At 53.1% G+C, this 16,223-nt stretch overlaps 6 protein-coding genes across 6 annotated transcripts; 3 read left to right on the top strand and 3 right to left on the bottom strand.

The window, feature by feature from the left end:
* Positions 1-19: 19 nt before the first annotated feature.
* PHACADRAFT_50982 (uncharacterized protein) lies at positions 20-609 on the bottom strand (the record flags this gene model as incomplete). The annotated part of the gene is made up of 3 exons (XM_007392693.1): positions 20-172; positions 239-281; positions 344-609. Coding segments are annotated over 3 exons (462 nt in total), but the record flags the coding sequence as incomplete, so codon positions are not given.
* Positions 610-1,445: 836 nt separating this feature from the next.
* Positions 1,446-6,458, bottom strand: PHACADRAFT_207247 (uncharacterized protein; the record flags this gene model as incomplete). Its single annotated transcript, XM_007393675.1, has 9 exons — positions 6,405-6,458; positions 6,111-6,352; positions 5,996-6,057; positions 5,744-5,942; positions 4,520-5,489; positions 3,373-4,464; positions 2,250-3,313; positions 1,530-2,195; positions 1,446-1,471 (listed from the first exon to the last, which is right to left on the bottom strand). The coding sequence occupies exons 1-9, from the start codon at positions 6,434-6,436 to the stop codon at positions 1,446-1,448; spliced, it is 4,353 nt and encodes a 1,450-aa protein (XP_007393737.1). The 5' UTR covers positions 6,437-6,458.
* Positions 6,459-7,046: 588 nt separating this feature from the next.
* On the top strand, positions 7,047-9,858 carry PHACADRAFT_252732 (uncharacterized protein). The gene is given in 8 exon segments (XM_007393674.1): positions 7,047-7,461; positions 7,481-7,607; positions 7,721-7,937; positions 7,995-8,573; positions 8,632-8,800; positions 8,855-9,355; positions 9,411-9,565; positions 9,617-9,858. 8 exon segments carry the CDS (start codon positions 7,362-7,364, stop codon positions 9,836-9,838), a joined length of 2,070 nt encoding a protein of 689 aa, XP_007393736.1. The 5' UTR covers positions 7,047-7,361; the 3' UTR covers positions 9,839-9,858.
* A 704-nt stretch (positions 9,859-10,562) lies between these two features.
* Positions 10,563-12,077, top strand: PHACADRAFT_140342 (uncharacterized protein; the record flags this gene model as incomplete). The annotated part of the gene is made up of 2 exons (XM_007393673.1): positions 10,563-11,576; positions 11,629-12,077. Exons 1-2 carry the CDS (start codon positions 10,778-10,780, stop codon positions 12,075-12,077), a joined length of 1,248 nt encoding a protein of 415 aa, XP_007393735.1. The 5' UTR covers positions 10,563-10,777.
* Positions 12,078-13,014: 937 nt separating this feature from the next.
* On the bottom strand, positions 13,015-13,264 carry PHACADRAFT_252730 (uncharacterized protein; the record flags this gene model as incomplete). Its single annotated transcript, XM_007393672.1, has 1 exon — positions 13,015-13,264. A coding segment is annotated over exon 1 (154 nt), but the record flags the coding sequence as incomplete, so codon positions are not given.
* Positions 13,265-14,455: 1,191 nt separating this feature from the next.
* PHACADRAFT_252726 (uncharacterized protein) lies at positions 14,456-15,713 on the top strand. The gene is made up of 5 exons (XM_007393671.1): positions 14,456-14,665; positions 14,726-14,898; positions 14,953-15,130; positions 15,189-15,452; positions 15,516-15,713. Exons 3-5 carry the CDS (start codon positions 14,955-14,957, stop codon positions 15,682-15,684), a joined length of 609 nt encoding a protein of 202 aa, XP_007393733.1. The 5' UTR covers positions 14,456-14,665; positions 14,726-14,898; positions 14,953-14,954; the 3' UTR covers positions 15,685-15,713.
* The last annotated feature ends 510 nt before the right edge of the window (positions 15,714-16,223 follow it).

The raw sequence follows: 16,223 nt of genomic DNA, 5'->3' as shown, positions 1-16,223 counted from the left end.
AAGAACTTGGGAGAGAATAGAGGGAGCACACAGTTTGGAGAGGCCCATATGGCTCGTCGGGCTCGCGCGGATGGTCTTCGTCAAGCGGGAGGTAGTGCAACGTCGGCTGCTTGCTCCAGACGAGCTGGACGACGTTCACAGAGGATGCTTGCGCGATTCGTCTGATCCCGAGCTGTGGGCGACGGGGTGTACGTCAGCACGATCTCCAACTGGGGTTGTACGCCACAAGGGCCCTGACCTCTGCGGCGCCTCGCAGGACATTCCAGGAGATGACCACGTTCCTGCGTCCGCTGGATCAGTATTGGGGTGCAAGCACGGCACACGGTTTGCAGGAATCGCTTACGTGTTGTGTGTGTGGACGAGGTAGTCGGTCGGGGTCGGGATGGCGGCGAGGTGGATGATGGCGTCGGAGCCCGTGATGGCGTCTACGGTCTGGGCGTAGTCGCGCAGATCGAGTTGTGAGAAGACAAAGTTGGAGTGAACGAAGAATGCTGGGTGGTCGGACGGACGGGCACTGTCGATGCCGTGCACTGTATGGCCGGCGTTGAGGGCGAGCATGCACACGCGCCTCCCGATGTTGCCGTTGCAGCCTGTCACGGCGAGCTTCATGGCTTGGGTGTCTCCTGATGGTGGTTGTCGGGAGCAGAAGGAGGGACGTAGTGAGTGCTGAGACTAGTACCCATGACAAAATGTGATGTGGGGTACGGGCAGGGCTCGCGGTGAATGTCCGATGTTTAGCCTTGGAGATGTCATGTGCATGAAGTTCGAAGGCTAGCGCCGAAGCTCAGTAACGCCGCGATTTTACACGTCGAGGAAAGTAATATTGTACTATCTCACTTGCGGGGGAACCGGGGTAGGGAAACGAGGTGGCAAATACAGCTGAAGTGAGATGGGATATGCCGCTCGGATGCTCAGTCTTGGTTCCAGACTGATCTCACAACAGCGTCAAAGTCATTGCACAGGGAGAGAGGCCTGAGAGGGCAGCCGGGGACGCATCAAAGGACGCAACCTGTGCTCAAAGCCAAATAAAAATAATAAAAATAATAAAAATATTCAAAAGTCTGAGTGCATACGATGCCCAGAAGCTGAGAGAGGGCAGTACAGGTGCAGCTTGTGAGCGCCTGCGGTGGGCTGTAAGTAATCTTATCAGAGCTTCTATCGGATCTACTACTTCTCGCCGCCGAGCAGCAGGCATCCTGCAGAACGCGTCTTCCTAGCGAGTCTTGTCTCTCTCGCACATTTCTTATTCCATGTCGCGCACTGGAGATATCTGCCAAGTAACAGGCACAGTTGGCTGATCATCGATATGACACGCAGTATAGAGAATAACACGAAAGCTCTAATGGGGAGGTACGACGGGAAGGAGAAGTGTTTGAGCACGAATCTGGGGGATGGCCATAATACATCTGAGGGTTACATAAATAGTGTGAGGTGGGTTGGGTTCATCATCCCTGCCAGAGGAAAGGCTCCACTGCCAGAAGTGCGTGATCAGTAATCATTGCGTGCGGCAGATGTGAACCAGCACTTACGGACACAGTCCACGTCAGGATCAAATTGCTCCAGGGGCACGTTGAACTGGCCAGCCTCCCTGTACCGCGACTTCTTTGCAGCATTTTCCGCAGTCAGCCATCCGCCCAAGTGATCCTCCGGGTGCAAGAGACACCCAAGAGGGGTTGTCAGATCGCCTGCGGACGGGACTGCCACTTTCTCCCTGATAACCGGACCGCCGATGATAACCTGCGCGAAGGGCGTGGCCTCTGCTGGGAAAAAGAAGACGTCGCGGTTTTTCGCGCTTGCTGGCAAGAGTATAGTCTCCTTCGGGTGTCGCACCTCCATGTCGAGGTTGGAGACGTCGCGTGCCTGTTGGTGGAATAGTGGGATACGGTACACCACAAGTGTCAGTCCACTCCAGGTCACGTATACGTGATCATTGGTCCATGTTAGCGTACAAGGTAGCCGTGGGCAAAGCTGCGAGCGTTCAAATTCGCCAAGATCGATCCGAGACGTATGGACCAAGGTCGGTGGTGTTCGTGTAGGCTTCTGAGAGCAGAGCCGGTAGGAGTGCACGAGCATCGTAACATGCGTCTGTGCGTCCTCCTCCGGGTGTTGAGCCTGTACTTGGCGGCCTTCGAAAGCCGCGACACGGAGATAGCGACCATCTTCTGTGAAGCGACATTTCATGAGGAGGTTGGACGCTGCATCGGAGAATTAACGACAGGTAGTCTGTAGAAGTGCTTGACCGCACTTACCGTTACTAGACGTCGCGCCAAGTTCACGAACGAAGTAGGTGTTATCCTCGTAGTCAGCGAAAAGGACATCCCATCCTCCAATAGGCCAAACGAGAAGAGGTTCGATCGGATGGAGGACTGGGGGAGAGTTAGAAAGGGTGGATGAGATCTTCCTGCGGAAATTGAAGAGTCTCCCCTCAGACGTGAAGACGCGGATCGAGACTTGCTTCTCTTCGGGAGAGGTAGAGCCGTTTGAAGTCTTCGTTCCATTTCGCCTCTTGCGCCTGGACAAATCTTTGTCCGCATACGGACGAACCTGTCCGAAAGCGAAAGCTGAAGGATCGATACCGTCGTCACTGTCTGCATAACCGCCGCTGCTAACCGAATCGCGATCCTCATCCTGCGTTGGCTGTGCGTCATCGTGAATCTCTTCGTCGCTGTTGTCTACCTCGGAGTCGGATGAGTCGCTGTCGGCTTCGCTTTGATCACCCGGGGTGTGCACGTAGTCTGAGCCCGACTCGTCCTCGGTACTGTCTGGTCCGGCATCTGCGGAGGAGCATTCACTCCATGTCTCGTATCCTTTATCATCGAACACGCTAGATGACTCGGAAACGTCCTCGTCGTCAGTCTCCGCCCACTCGCTGTCGCTGTCGCTATCATCCTTCTGTGGATAGGCAGCTTGGTTCGTTTGCGTAGGATTGCAACCTTCATCCGCGGCTGCGGAGGCGGTTCGCCGGCTGGCAATCGCCACGACACCTTCGTATCCCGCGATCTCCTCTATATATTCTTCCTCCTGCGCGACTATGCTGGCAAAGATGCGGTACTCATTGCTGTCGTCGGCGAGATATAGCTGTGTGCCGATGCGAAGGCACTGGCCGTCGTCGCTGAAGGAAGCAATAGGCGCACCTCCGCTTCCGCACATCCTGTACGATTTCGTGCCATTAGTGCCATTGGCAGCATATAACGACGCGTTGCAAGAAGTCTCGTCGACCTGGAAGCTCTGGGATTTCGGAGAGGTCGGAGACATGTCCGCGCCGTATGTCCACGTCTCCAGAGTGAATTTCAGTTGTCCACCAGAGGCAGAGCTACAATAAAACCCTGGTCAGCGGTCCGTATCAGTATAACGCCAATGATGCTCGCGTACATGAGTCGTAGAACCTGTACACCGTCCCGTGTAGCAAGCGCAGTCTGGTAGTCAAGACGAATCGCTGATGCCTCCTCGTCGTCGTCGTCGTCATGGCTGTCGTCGTCGTCCGCCAAGCTGAATCGGAAGGAGTGATAGCGGCTCTGCGATCTCGACAGGAAATTGGAGGACCCCATGGATCCCCACCAGCATCGATCTACTTCTCCCATGCACGCCCGGAACGGACAAGCCAGATCATCGCAGTTGACGCAAGAAAGGAACAGGTGCCAGTCCCACCAGAAGCGATGGTAATCTCTGCCGTACTTGCTCATTCCAAGCCAGCGCGGGAGACTTCGCTGCACCCAGACGCGACCCGGCGCATAGTCTCCGCGCACTCGGTACGGGCTGAACGAACCAGCGATCCACAAGCTCTGCACCTGAATGCAGGTCTGGAAGTTGGATGAGCTGAGGAATTCTTGCACACGTCCTTGGTATTGAATCGCGATTTTCGCCAAGGCGCCAGCAAAGGCAACGAAAGATGGGAAGACAAAGTCTTCGCCGTCGGGACGAACTAGGTCGAGGTGCTTATCCCAGTTTTTCGCACTATACGTAAGGAAGTGCTGTTCTGAGACGGGGTATCCATCTCTATCGACCCAGCCGTTCGTCTGCCGTCTCAGAAGCTGCGAGTATTTGGCCTGCGAGAGATATCGAAGACAAGCGTCTGCGATTCGCAGCGGACAAACACGAAAGTCTGTGTATGTCTGACTCTCCTTTCCCCCCTCGTCACTCGAACTAGCCTCGTCGCCACAGAGAAGATCCGCGTGTCTGCGCAAAAAGTCGAAGAGCGTAGAATGAAAAAGCCGGCATGACTTTGCCAAATCGATATCATCCGAGTCGCGTGTAGTTCGAGATGAAGACGAGTCTGTACGCGTGTTGACGGAGTGGTCATCCTGTACTTCGATGAGAGGGGAGAATAGTTCGAAGAGCTTGGGTGGGAAGGGCATTTTCCGGCTGTCGAGTTCTTCACCATCGCTTTTGAGGATCGCCACGGCCTCCTGAATCTCACCGATCCTGAGCGGTCGCCTCGCAAATGTTACCAGAGAGAACACGTCGCTGCAAATTGCAATATGAGCGCGGGGCTGCGGACGACATGATAAGCCGTCCATACCTGTATTTCGAGGCTTTGCCGTCGCTCAATAAATTCTTGAAAAAATTTCCATAGTATTGGTCCAAGTTCTCCGCACGCCCTTCCCTCAGAACCCGGTCCATCTCGTCCACGTCAGAGGTCTTGCTGAGCTCCACGACTATGAGATGTGCCCACAGGAAATTGCTCTCTGCACGATCGAGCAGCTGGTGTAGGATGGCCTCCCGTCGTTCGGGTGGCACGACGGTGAGGTGACTGATAGCGCGGGAAAGATAGCAGCTGACTCCAGCCTTAACGGCGTGTTTGATATCGAAGGGGCTGTACGCCTTGAACTTTTGCCTGGTGTAGGGGACGTCTTGAGAGCTAACCCAGAGACGGAGGGCCGTGTGTCCCTCCGCATTCAACGCGATAAACTTCTCAATCTCGTCCAGAACCCCGAGTGCATGCTTCGGAGGGCCGTGGTGCTCATTATCCGAACGAGCACTTGTCTTCTTAGTCACTTCTTCGTCGACTCCGTCGATGAAGAAGTATACTACGGGAAAAGTCTGGACCAGCGCTTTCAAGATTGAGAGGACCTGCGAGAAGGGATCCATGGTCTTGTCCTCTACGAGATGAACGAGGGTATCAAGGAGGTCGGAGTCAGAGGGGTGGCGCGATAGCCATGTTTCCCACAGCTGCGCGGCAAGCGATTTGAGCACCTCTAATGTGGTGTAACTCTGGTCGAATCGGAAGAAATGGGAGATCACTGCGACAGAGGGCTGCTCCTGTTCTATGGAACGAACTACGCTCCAGCAAAGTACGGACTTGCCAGACCCTGGAGGACCGTGCACCCATAGTGCTCGGGGAGGGGGATCCTCACTCTTGTGCCACGCCTGGTATACATCGTGTTCGAAGACCCAGCGGCAGCATTGCTGTTCAACACTCTGGGAAGAAAGGCGCCGGTCCCCAACGGGTACAGGTATCCTCCATCCGAGAAAATTCCGCACCGTCGCCTCTGCAGAGTGTTAGTAAGTGTTTGGCGTATCATGAGATGTGTATACACTTGCCAAATTCTTTCTGTCGATTGCGTGCTTCCTGCAAGTACTTGATCTGGCTTTCTACTCTCTTCGTGTTCGCGCGCATTTTGCCTATGGTTTTGTCCAGTTTGGAATTGTGCAATGGCAAGAGAGCGGAAACGATCTTCCTGGCCTCTGCACAGTCAGTATCAGCAACAAAGATGAAAGCGTAAGTTGAGCGCTGAAGATTTACTTGAACGGCGAAGTTCTTCATACACTTTATTCCAGAAGCAAAAGATGTCCACGTAAGATTGGCAGAGCGATTCTTCCAGGTCGGAAGACCCTTCGAAAAGACAGAGACGCTCATAGTTAGGCAGCCGATTAAGAGTGTCCTTCAGATCATCAAGCGCCTCCGCAATCTTGTCAGGGATCTCGTAGTATCGGTCAACAACCTGGAACCAGCATCAGCGTTACGAGATTCAAGCATGATTCAAGGCGAACTTACGGCTGCAAGGGCACCAATGCAAGACCACACTATGCTCGACGCAGGTGTTGGATCGAGCGGCGCTGTTGGACAGCCTGATTAAGCACATAACTCCATGTCGGCTATAAAGGCTCACTTAGTGCATTTGCAACACCGTCAAGCTCCTTCTGCGCAACGGCAACGGCGGAGAGAACTCCTCTAGTTGTCGATGGTTTCGTCCAACGCTCATCAACACTAGCCTGGAGAATACGGTTGATCTCGCTGGGTTTAAGCGGCTTGCTTTCGTCGTAGAATTGAGTGAAGAAGTCCTTGGCTTTAGATTTCTCGTCCAAATCTTTTAGATACTGCTGCAGAGCATTTTGAACGAAGGACTTGGATCTGAATTCGATAGCTTTCAGAGAAAGTCACGGTCCCTCCTTTATACACATACTGAACGGTTCCGTTGTATGGTCCAACGGTCATGATTGGCTGCACAGAGGGGAGGGGGGTTAATGACCAATATGAATCAGAGGTCGACAGTGGTATTCACCTATGTAAATAGTAAGAGAGGATTAGGAGATGTGGGGCAAGGTGTACGTCCTAATCGATGCTTTCTGAGGGCGACGAAGCGACTGGCGCTGGACACGATTCCGCCCTGTGAAAGATATCAAGGTTGGTGCCTTCCGTGCTTCGGGATAATTGTGCACAGCCAGAACACATGCTTCGGAGCATCGAGTCACTACGAACGTTAACTTCCCTGCACCACTCGGAAGCATCCAGTGCTGCGCGCAGTGCCATGATGCTTGATGCACAATCTTTGGGGTCCCCACGGTCAACTTCAGTACGGTGCCAGTCTGAGGCAACAATCCGCGACTTACCCAATACTTGCATGTACAGTATTTACAGTAACATGATGCGCATCGGGTGCGTCTGGATGGTTTCACTCGACAAACATGGATGGACTCCAAATAGAGGTAAATAACACCTTAGCGCCCGACAGCTTGAGATCTTCAACGCCCAACACGGTTTCGTGAACGTGAACAGCCTACTATGAACGTTCCGACCCGCTTGCATGCATCATTAATACTTCATCTTGTATTAGTTTTGTGGAGCCAATAATGTCCGCTCCCGTGACATATCACAGATACCTGCTGACCCTGAAGATATCGATACCGCAACATGCCTGGTTTGCGAACGTCGCCTCCGAATTGTGCGATATGACAACCACGCAGAATGAAGAAAGGTCATGGTTACTCGATGTCAGCGGACGACTTTATGTTCAGTCTGCTGTGCACACAGGCGAAGCGCTCGGACCCTGGCTGGGAGCTACACTGCATGTTAGATATCGAAGCATGGAAGCCAACATCGCCCCCGGCCATACTCCGACTATACTTGCTGCGAAGATGTAATGGGAAAGCACATTGGTCGACTCATAGCGCTCACAGCTTCAGAGGAAAGTTCGCTGGCACTTTTGTCGTCTCTCCCGTTCACATCTTCGCTCCCAGCTAGTTGCTCGCTACCTCACAGACCCTGCGACCATGAACACGCCACCACCTCTTTCCGCCGACGCACGTCCCACAGAGAACGGTCAAGCCGCCCCTGCACGACAGGGTGATCCTGAACGTCGCACTCAAATCGCCCGATATGATATGTTGTAGGTGCTCCGCCATATTTACCACTGTCGTCGCATAACTGAAATGTTGTTAGCTTTAATCAGTATGCAGCGTCGGCTATACATTTAGACGCACCATGTTAACCTTCGCGTAGGCGTACTTCGAGATACGAGCTCCGTAAAACGCACAGGCCAGTCATTGCGGAGAAGCTAAAGAAGAAAAAGCCTATCATCCTTGTAAAGCGTCACATCGACTCCCGAGGACAGCTTGAGGGTACACAATTGGATATCTATCATGAAGGCTTGCGGACTGTGTTACTGGAGATCAATAGGAATGTTAGAGGGCTCGAGCTGACTGCCCGAACGCCGACGGTAAATATCATCGAGTACCATTGTTCGAAGAAACAAGTCTAAGATACGTCGGCACAGATCGATACAAACGTGTTATTTCACTCCCACACGCAGCTGGAAGACAAGCTACGGGAGCTGGAAGAGGCTGAAGATCCCCAGGATCAAGACCTCGTCGAGGGGATCCAAGCGGCTCTGCGCTTCGTCCGCGAAGATCTCACCGGAACAATACAGGACTACAACGCCCTCATTAGCCAACAACAGATCACATTCGAATATCTTTGGGCTCTCTTCCGCCCAAACGTGTATGTTTATGCCTATCACGATGCCACGGACCAGCATTTCGTCGCGCACGCGAGGAAGCTCACGTATGGGAGGACGCAGACTGGTACATATGCCAAGGTAGAATGCGATATTATCGCCCGCGACTATGTTGACTTCGGCCTGGCTTCTTACGACTTCGAAATCCAACAATTTGCTGGAGCGCGTTCCATTCACGAACTGCCAGTATATCCTCTCGAGTATTACCCAGGTCATGAAGCTTTGTACCGCGACGCTGTTTCTCGAGGGCAGCGGTATGCAGACCTACGCCTGCACTGCTATCAGCACCATGGCATAGCCACAGTCCACGTCGACAGCGAGACGAACTTGAAGCTGACGGTCAGTCTCATGCAACGATTATGCTTCACGATCGCTGATTTACAGTCAATATATGAAGATCAACGAACGCATTATGATCGACGTCGAGTCGTTCTTCGAATTCGGGCATCAGAGACGATTTGCTCCCGAGGTCTACAGAGAACTCGACCCCGAACAACTATCGGAGGAAGAACTTCTCATCTGCACCCCAGTGGTTCTTGGTTTCTGCTTCACTACGAAATTGTGGGGTACGTGCCTTACCGGCTGTTTCAGTTGTGCCTGAGACTGACTTCGCAATATAGGTGCTTTCGCAATTGACAGAATCGCCGAAGTGGACTGGTCGGAAGAACCATTCGAGAGACTTGTTATGGGAAAGCAAAAAAAGCATCTCATACGTTCTCTCGTCACGCAGCATACCTCCCAGCAGAACTTCGACGACGTTGTTGCAGGAAAGGGCAGAGGGCTTGTTGGTCTGCTTTGCGGACCCCCCGGATGTGGAAAGACCCTCACAGCGGAGGCGGTTGCCGAAATCGCCAAAAAGCCTCTTTATGCGGTCAGTGCAGGCGAGCTGGGCACTAGCCCTTTGAGTGCCGACAGCTCCTTGAGGAGGGTACTGCAGCTTGGGGAGCGCTGGGATGCTGTTGTCCTCTTGGACGAAGCAGATGTCTTTTTGCAGGAGCGAGACAAGACTGATGTTTCTAGAAACGCCTTGGTCTCCATCTTCCTCAGGCGGGTCGAGTATTACCCGGGCATCTTGATTTTCACCACAAACCTGATCAAGCAAATCGACCCTGCTTTCGAAAGTAGGCCGTTCCTCTATTGTCTATCGAAACTATTCAGGACTCATTTCGTGTCCAGGTCGAATTCACTTCTGTATGATGTACTCTGAACTGGACTTCGCTTCCCGTAAACAGGTCTGGCGAACATTCCTAGCCAAGGCAGGCATTGCTGATGCGGAGATCGGCGAGCACAATCTGGTGCGCCTCTCCCAGAAGCAGCTGAACGGACGCCAGGTTTGTCGTTTTAACGTGTAACGTCCCTCCTCGGCTAATTGTCCTTGACAGATCAAGAATGCAGTCGGCACGGCAAAGTCTATCGCGTCAGCCGAGAGCTCGAGGCTGGAGCTTAAGCATGTGCTCACGGTCCTAGACGTTATGCAGGACTGGAGAATTGCGAAGTCCGAACGTACTTTGAATCTTTATCCCATCGCCCTTGGTATCGCCGGTATCGTCTGTTCCCTGGTATACCTACGGCGTCTTGGTGCCTCTCTTCCCTCTCTCTCTTAAACATGTCCCGCCATAGACAGCGTAGTTGGTATAATTCTCAGAAGATGAATTACAGTATGACCCAGCGTGGACGCGTCAAATCGCCGACTCGGATCTGAGATCAAACGCGTCGCGAGAACTAAATGGGCGCTTCGGGCTTTGGAGGACGCGCCTTCCTATCGACATCTATCTCTCCCATCCGCCCTTCTGCTTTGTATTCTCCACAGATGAACTGGACGGAACAACTTGATCTCCTCAAGTCGCGCATGCTCGACTATCATGCCAGCCACGAGCTCATGGACGGCGACGACGAAGACGACGACGACAGGCTGCGCGACCAGCCGCTCGAAACCATGGTCGCCATCCTTGAGGACACCTACAAGCTACTCCGTCATGCGCGTGAGCAGAACGTCGCTGATCTAGAGATTTTATTTGGCGAAGCGAACGCGTTCATCAACCACGCTGTCTCCAAGGAAGTCAAGGCTGGCTGGGGGCCCTGCTACATCAGATCTTTCGCACATGCGCCGAATACCTTGCTAAAGGATTCGCTGGCGAAGAAAATGTTTCTTGTAAATAGTGCGTTACGTATTCCTTTTCTTGCTAGATCCTGGTTTAGATCATCGAATGAAGTGCAGGATATATTGAAGAAGCTGATTGAAGGTTTCGGCGACGTGAGTAAGGTTGATGGTACATTATCTTCCCCTTTTATTATGGTGCATATCTAATCCATAGTCAGACTATATTACGAATTCTGGTCCTCTAATTATACCATGGGATGAAGACCAGCAACCACATCCTAAGTCAGCCGTCCTCTCTCGTTTCCGCGAGAACGCTGTTTTTCCCTCACAGACCACACACCCTTGCGCGAACTACGTTTGGCAGGCGCGCTGCGAAATTATTAATGAAGGGATTCCCTCTGTTCACAAGTTAGCGCTCTCCGCGGACGGCTCTTTGCTAGTCATGTCCGGTGCAACAGGTTGGAAGAACCGCGACCCGGTTGTGTACTACTGGCCGGGAGGTACGGAGGACCTCGACATCAAGAGCCTGAACCCTCCACTTGCGCACCTCATCCAGGATATTGTCCTCGACGACGCGCGCCAGCTGCTCTTCGTCGCAGACTTTGATCGTATCAAGTCCTACAGCTTCGCGCCTGCCACGCGCAAGCGCGCGGTACATACCCTGAAGGCAGACACGCACACCGGGCCTCTCACCGTCCTGCCGAACGGACGTATCTTGCGCGCGGGTGTGGGCTCCGCGCTCGTGTGGAATGTCGACGAGCTCGAGACGCACTATCCCGGCGAGGGCAAGGAGTATACTAAGATCGGCGAAGGCACTTACAAGGGCTTTGAGAACAGTTGGCGCGAAGAGGACTGCAAGAAGGAAAAGTCCATCGGCAGCACGGCACACACTACGCTGACATTCGCCGAGAGCGGGTACACGCCCGGAATATGGCGCCTGCACGCTCCGTCGGGAAATATGCTCTGCGCCGAGGACACGAGGGAGGTCGATCGCTTCGAGTGCGTCTCGCTCGACCTCGAGCATGGCGGCAAGGTTGCAGCACGGTATCTCGGCCATGCTGCACAAGTTGAACAAATTTCGACGAGTGCCGAAGAGCCCAATACTTTCCTGACCGCCTGCGAGGACGGTCACGCGCGGCTGTACGATATGCGAGAGCCGCTACCCACCTTGACGATAGACGGAGAGGCGCAGAATGGCCCCATGGACGCGGCGTTGTTCGTGCACATCGACGGGCTGCCCGGTACGCCGCTCGCACCTTATTCTATGAGTGTTTGACCCTGACTATCCTGCAGCGGTTTTTACTGGCGGCACAACCACTCAAAGCATCAGGCTCTGGGACATCCGTGCCAAGAAGGTTGTCTACGAGCTCTCTACTGGCAACAACCACGTACGCTCGCTAGCGTGGAGTGCAACGGACACGACACTCTATGCATCTACCATGTGTGAGTACGCGGACCGCATGGGTGGCCTGCACGGGTACCGCAAGGCGCGTATTCCGAAACGCAAGAAGCCTGAATCCGAGCAGGCGGACGAGGACGAGGACGAGGAAATGGACGTCGTGGACGAGGACGATGATGATGAATATGAGGATGAGGATGACAACTCCGATCCGGACTTGATGGAGTACTATGATACAGTGAGGTGGCCGAAACAGGCGTACCACCTCGAGGATTTCTTCGGGGAAGTGTTTGATTGTGGTTCGGATGCGTTGTGTGAGTCTTCATCGCCGTGTTTGGGCTGAGCGTCCGCTGATATCCCTTGACAGTTCGATACTCGTTCAAAGAAGACCCGGATACAGACCTCTGCCCACCGTGCGGGTCGAGCTCGTTTGGTATGCGGCGATGAAAAGACAAGAATTCAACTTTGTCGTAAAGAGATACACTTATGCCAAATTGTACTCTGAGCTGATCTGTAAACTACGGATCCTTTGCGCCTTCGCTGAGTCTTATCCTGCGTTTAATTATCCCATGGAGATTATATTATTTACCGAAGCTTTCGTGACTTTCTACAGGCTGTCTGACCTTCACGCCAGCCATCATCTCTCCCGATTCTGAGAACTCGTTTTCGCGGCTTTTCAGAGTGACATTCACCTATTCAGCAGTTCAGGACTAATCGTAGCGTCCCATGGTAGCACTTTCTTCTCAGCCATGACATAGCCCCTCGCAAATGATCGCAACATTTCGCATAGCATACGGCATATAAAAGCAGGCGCATATATGTGTCAATTAGATGGAGAAGTCCTTTCTAACCACGACATCAGTCCCAAAAATGCTGACGCCGCTTACAGGTCCAAAACCAAAATGAGCCTTCCACCGCGAGCATCATCTTCGTAAAGGTGGAAGGTGTTTGTCTTGGGGCTGGCGTCCAACTTGGCGAGATCCCACTCCCCGAGCAGGCCGGTCTGAATCTCACCCTGGATAATGGCGGTCTCTGCGTTGAAAAGGTAAGGAAACCCATGCTGCCTCATCGAAAGTAGTAACGTACCCTGGTAGCCCTTGTATGCGTAAGCGCGCAGCTGTTGATCGCCGAGATGAGTATCCGCATGTAGTACCACCCCCACAATATGACTGACCTTGGGGGTGAAGCGCGCCACCATGTTGGAACCGGCGTTCACGTTCTTCCAGACGAGAACGGGCTGGAACCTATTCGTACCGTCGACAGTGCCTGCAGGGGCTTTCTCAGCACTTCAGCAGAATGCGCGGGCCCGTGGGACCACCCACCGATGCTGAGGTCTTGCCTGCGATCGCTGTCGTTGTCGGCGACAATCGTGCCTGTGCCAGGCGCGGGCTTGGGCGAGGGCTCAGACCACATGACGAAGTCATCGCTATCCATAGTGAGGGTGGTCTAAATTCGTGTCAGATTTAGCCCACACACATAAGCTCTTACGTACCGTCTGGCCCAGCTGAGATACACAGTTATGCGTTGTCAGTATTTCTCATAGTCAAGTCAGACTTGTACTTACTCCCATCTCGAGGAAACTGAAGAACATACGAACGATCAGCCATTTGAACTACTCAACAGCACGAGGTACTCACGTCTGAGGAACTTGGACTAGGCCCGAGTCCTACAACGAAAGGCACTTGTAAATGCGATCCCGTTCGTGCCGTTGACAGTGCACGTACAATTTGGGCCACAGCAACGCCAAGCCTAGCAGAGTAGGTCACGTTGACGGTCTGCGTCTCTGTATCCAGCGTAAGCTGCAGGTAAAGGCGGGAAGGCAAAATCATGTACGGTTCGCTGCGAACTTGAGGACCTTCCATGCGACAGGAACTGCACGATCAGCTAGTCAGTCCTAGCTACCCCTACAAACGGGTGCATGTACTTACGTTGCTTGATGTACAGGTCAGTTTCATCGACAGGGACGAATGTCAGGAGAATATTCGTGTTCTCGCTAACACCCTGAGCCTTGGTGGTGATGAAGGAAAGGTTGCGGGTGGCCATGTCTGCTTTGCTGCTTTGTCGCTTGGTAGCTGAGTCTTGAGTTGAGTGATGGCTGGTCGAGCTGAGCTGTCCTTCATCTTATACTTCGCTAGCACTCAATGGATGTCCTTAGGACGCGGTAGTACTTCAGGAACGCCGTCCGGCACTTCTTCGCGATCCGCCGATAGGTTTGATCCTCCGTTTCGGGCCGGATCCTGTGTGTGAACAGCTAATTGCCTTCACCTGCCGGTGCTAGGCGGGCTACGGAAAATATCCTTCTTGTGCCGGAATAATTCTTGGCTCGCCATTCGGTGTCTGCACGCATCCAGTTGCTGCCAATGCTAGGCTGGAGGATACAGTTCTAGAGCCGGGCTGCTCACACGGGTGACATGCTAGCCGAACCTCCGGACGCTGGCACAGGATCGCGGCCAATCTTGGTCAATCGTTGACCAGCCTTGGGCCAGCAATGCGGCCGCCATATTGTAAAGTTTGCGATGCCTTTACTCGCAGGTACTTATTGTGCGCTGCGCAGAGCTAAGCACTCACTTCGTGATCTCCGGTGGACTGAAGGCCGGGCGCTCATGCATCAGGTGGCCCTTATCTAATCAGATACCGTCGAATATATCGCTTGCCCGTACATCATCGGCATGTATGCCAAACCGGAGAAGACTAAAAATCCACGCCATCGCGAGTTAGCGGGCTGCTTGTGTCCGACGTATGCCGTCCAGAGCGTTCGTCGCCAAAGTTGTACTGCGGGTGGCACATATTGCCGTCCACGAAGCTGGTCCTGTCGGCCTGGTTTTGCAGCGCAAATTCAGGAACCATTGTCATAGAGCTTCCTGTGCGGACGGATACACGCCAAGCAAGTTGGTCAGCTCCGGAAGGCCGGTTGAATAAACGCAAATTCCGGTAGGGCGTAGCTTCACTCTATACAGTCTCCACATTGACCATAGATCTACGATGTCACAGGCGATACAGTAATACAGTAGCGGGTGCAGTCGTGGGTTAGGCCCGTCTCTGACACTCCGCATCTCGTGATTTGTTGGACATTGAGATCTCTGGGGCATATTTCCGAGATCTAGCCCGGACTGGAGAAGGGAGCATACGCCGTGTTCACGTCCTATTTAAGTGGTTTGTGGACGGTGTGTCTCTCAGAACTTCCTCAGCCTCTCTCCTAGTTTCAGCTCTTACTGCAGTTATGTCTGTTAGCTTCAACAACTCTTTTGGCTCCCAGCCCGTCCAGGTGGAAATCTTGGCACCGATCCAAAGAACATTTACAATCAACGGTGGAATCGTCCAAAAGATCCCTCTCTCTCTACTCCCTGCGGACTACATCATGAAATTCACCAAGCGCGACGTAACCGCTAACGCCAAGTGAGTAGTGCTTGGTGTCCCAATATACTACCAGGACAGCCGCTAAGTTAGCCTCCAGCTTATATCTTAATGTTGGCGATACCGTTAATTTTGGAGACTATTTCACCTCCGCCAGTTCTGGAGACGACTTCGTCCGACCCCAAACGAAGTGCAAGATCGTCAACGACACGCTCTACAGTGCCACAGTCCGTCTCGAGTATCCCCAGCCGGACGTGGTGCCCGTTTTTGCGATCCCCGTCAATGGTACCATTGAACTGCTGTACAGAGGTGACACCAGGCGCAGCTTCACTGTCACTGTCAACGGCAAGGCCGCCCGTGTCGTGTATGTTCTTGCGCATCCTTCCTCTTGCGAAGTAGGCTCTGACTTCCATTTTTGGTGCCGTAGCATCAAAGGCCGCGATGAGCCGCTCGTCGCCCTGTACTTAACTTCTATATTTCCCAACCCGCTTCACGCCGCCGTGGAGTACTTTGTGGACAACCAGATCCCGGGCGAGACAGAAGTTGTGGAGGTGAAGATGGTCGAGACTACAACTGCGCTCGAGTCCTACGTCTAAGCTCCTCTGCTGTGAGCCGCATCACCACTGCCGTTATGTCATTTTCTGATTGCCGCACTTTCAAGTATCATGATATTTATTACCTTCGCTTCCCTTACTCGGGATCTTTTGCGTTCCGGGATCAGTGTAAGGATGGTGCGGACGGGTGGCAGCTTCGAATGATGGACTTCAAGTTCGTAGAGAATAATTTCCCGTATGATGTATGTTCGTCTCTGGATCATTGGACAAACACTGGTACATGAATATTTTTGGCTTAAGTCGTGTGTGCCTTTTTCTTGAGAGGGGAGAAGGCGCCCACTACGGGCTTTTTCCAGCCTCCGTGATCCGGTGCGGCAGTCTCCGAGGACGAGACTTTCTCCACATCCGTCACCTCCATGTACAAGCGCAGTTACGATGTGGATTTGTGACACATTGAGGAGCCATTCAGGCCCTTCTCCACTTAGCTTGTCCACTCAAGACGCTTACTTATAAGTAGTAGTCGTCTGACCCCTGCACTCTCCTGCCCCTTTGCATCGCTAACTGCGAATGATGTCTATCTG

The sequence above is a fragment of the Phanerochaete carnosa genome (assembly GCF_000300595.1).
Source record: "Phanerochaete carnosa HHB-10118-sp unplaced genomic scaffold PHACAscaffold_3, whole genome shotgun sequence".
Classification (NCBI taxonomy): domain Eukaryota; kingdom Fungi; phylum Basidiomycota; class Agaricomycetes; order Polyporales; family Phanerochaetaceae; genus Phanerochaete; species Phanerochaete carnosa.
This window is presented reverse-complemented; position numbering and strand designations above follow the sequence as displayed.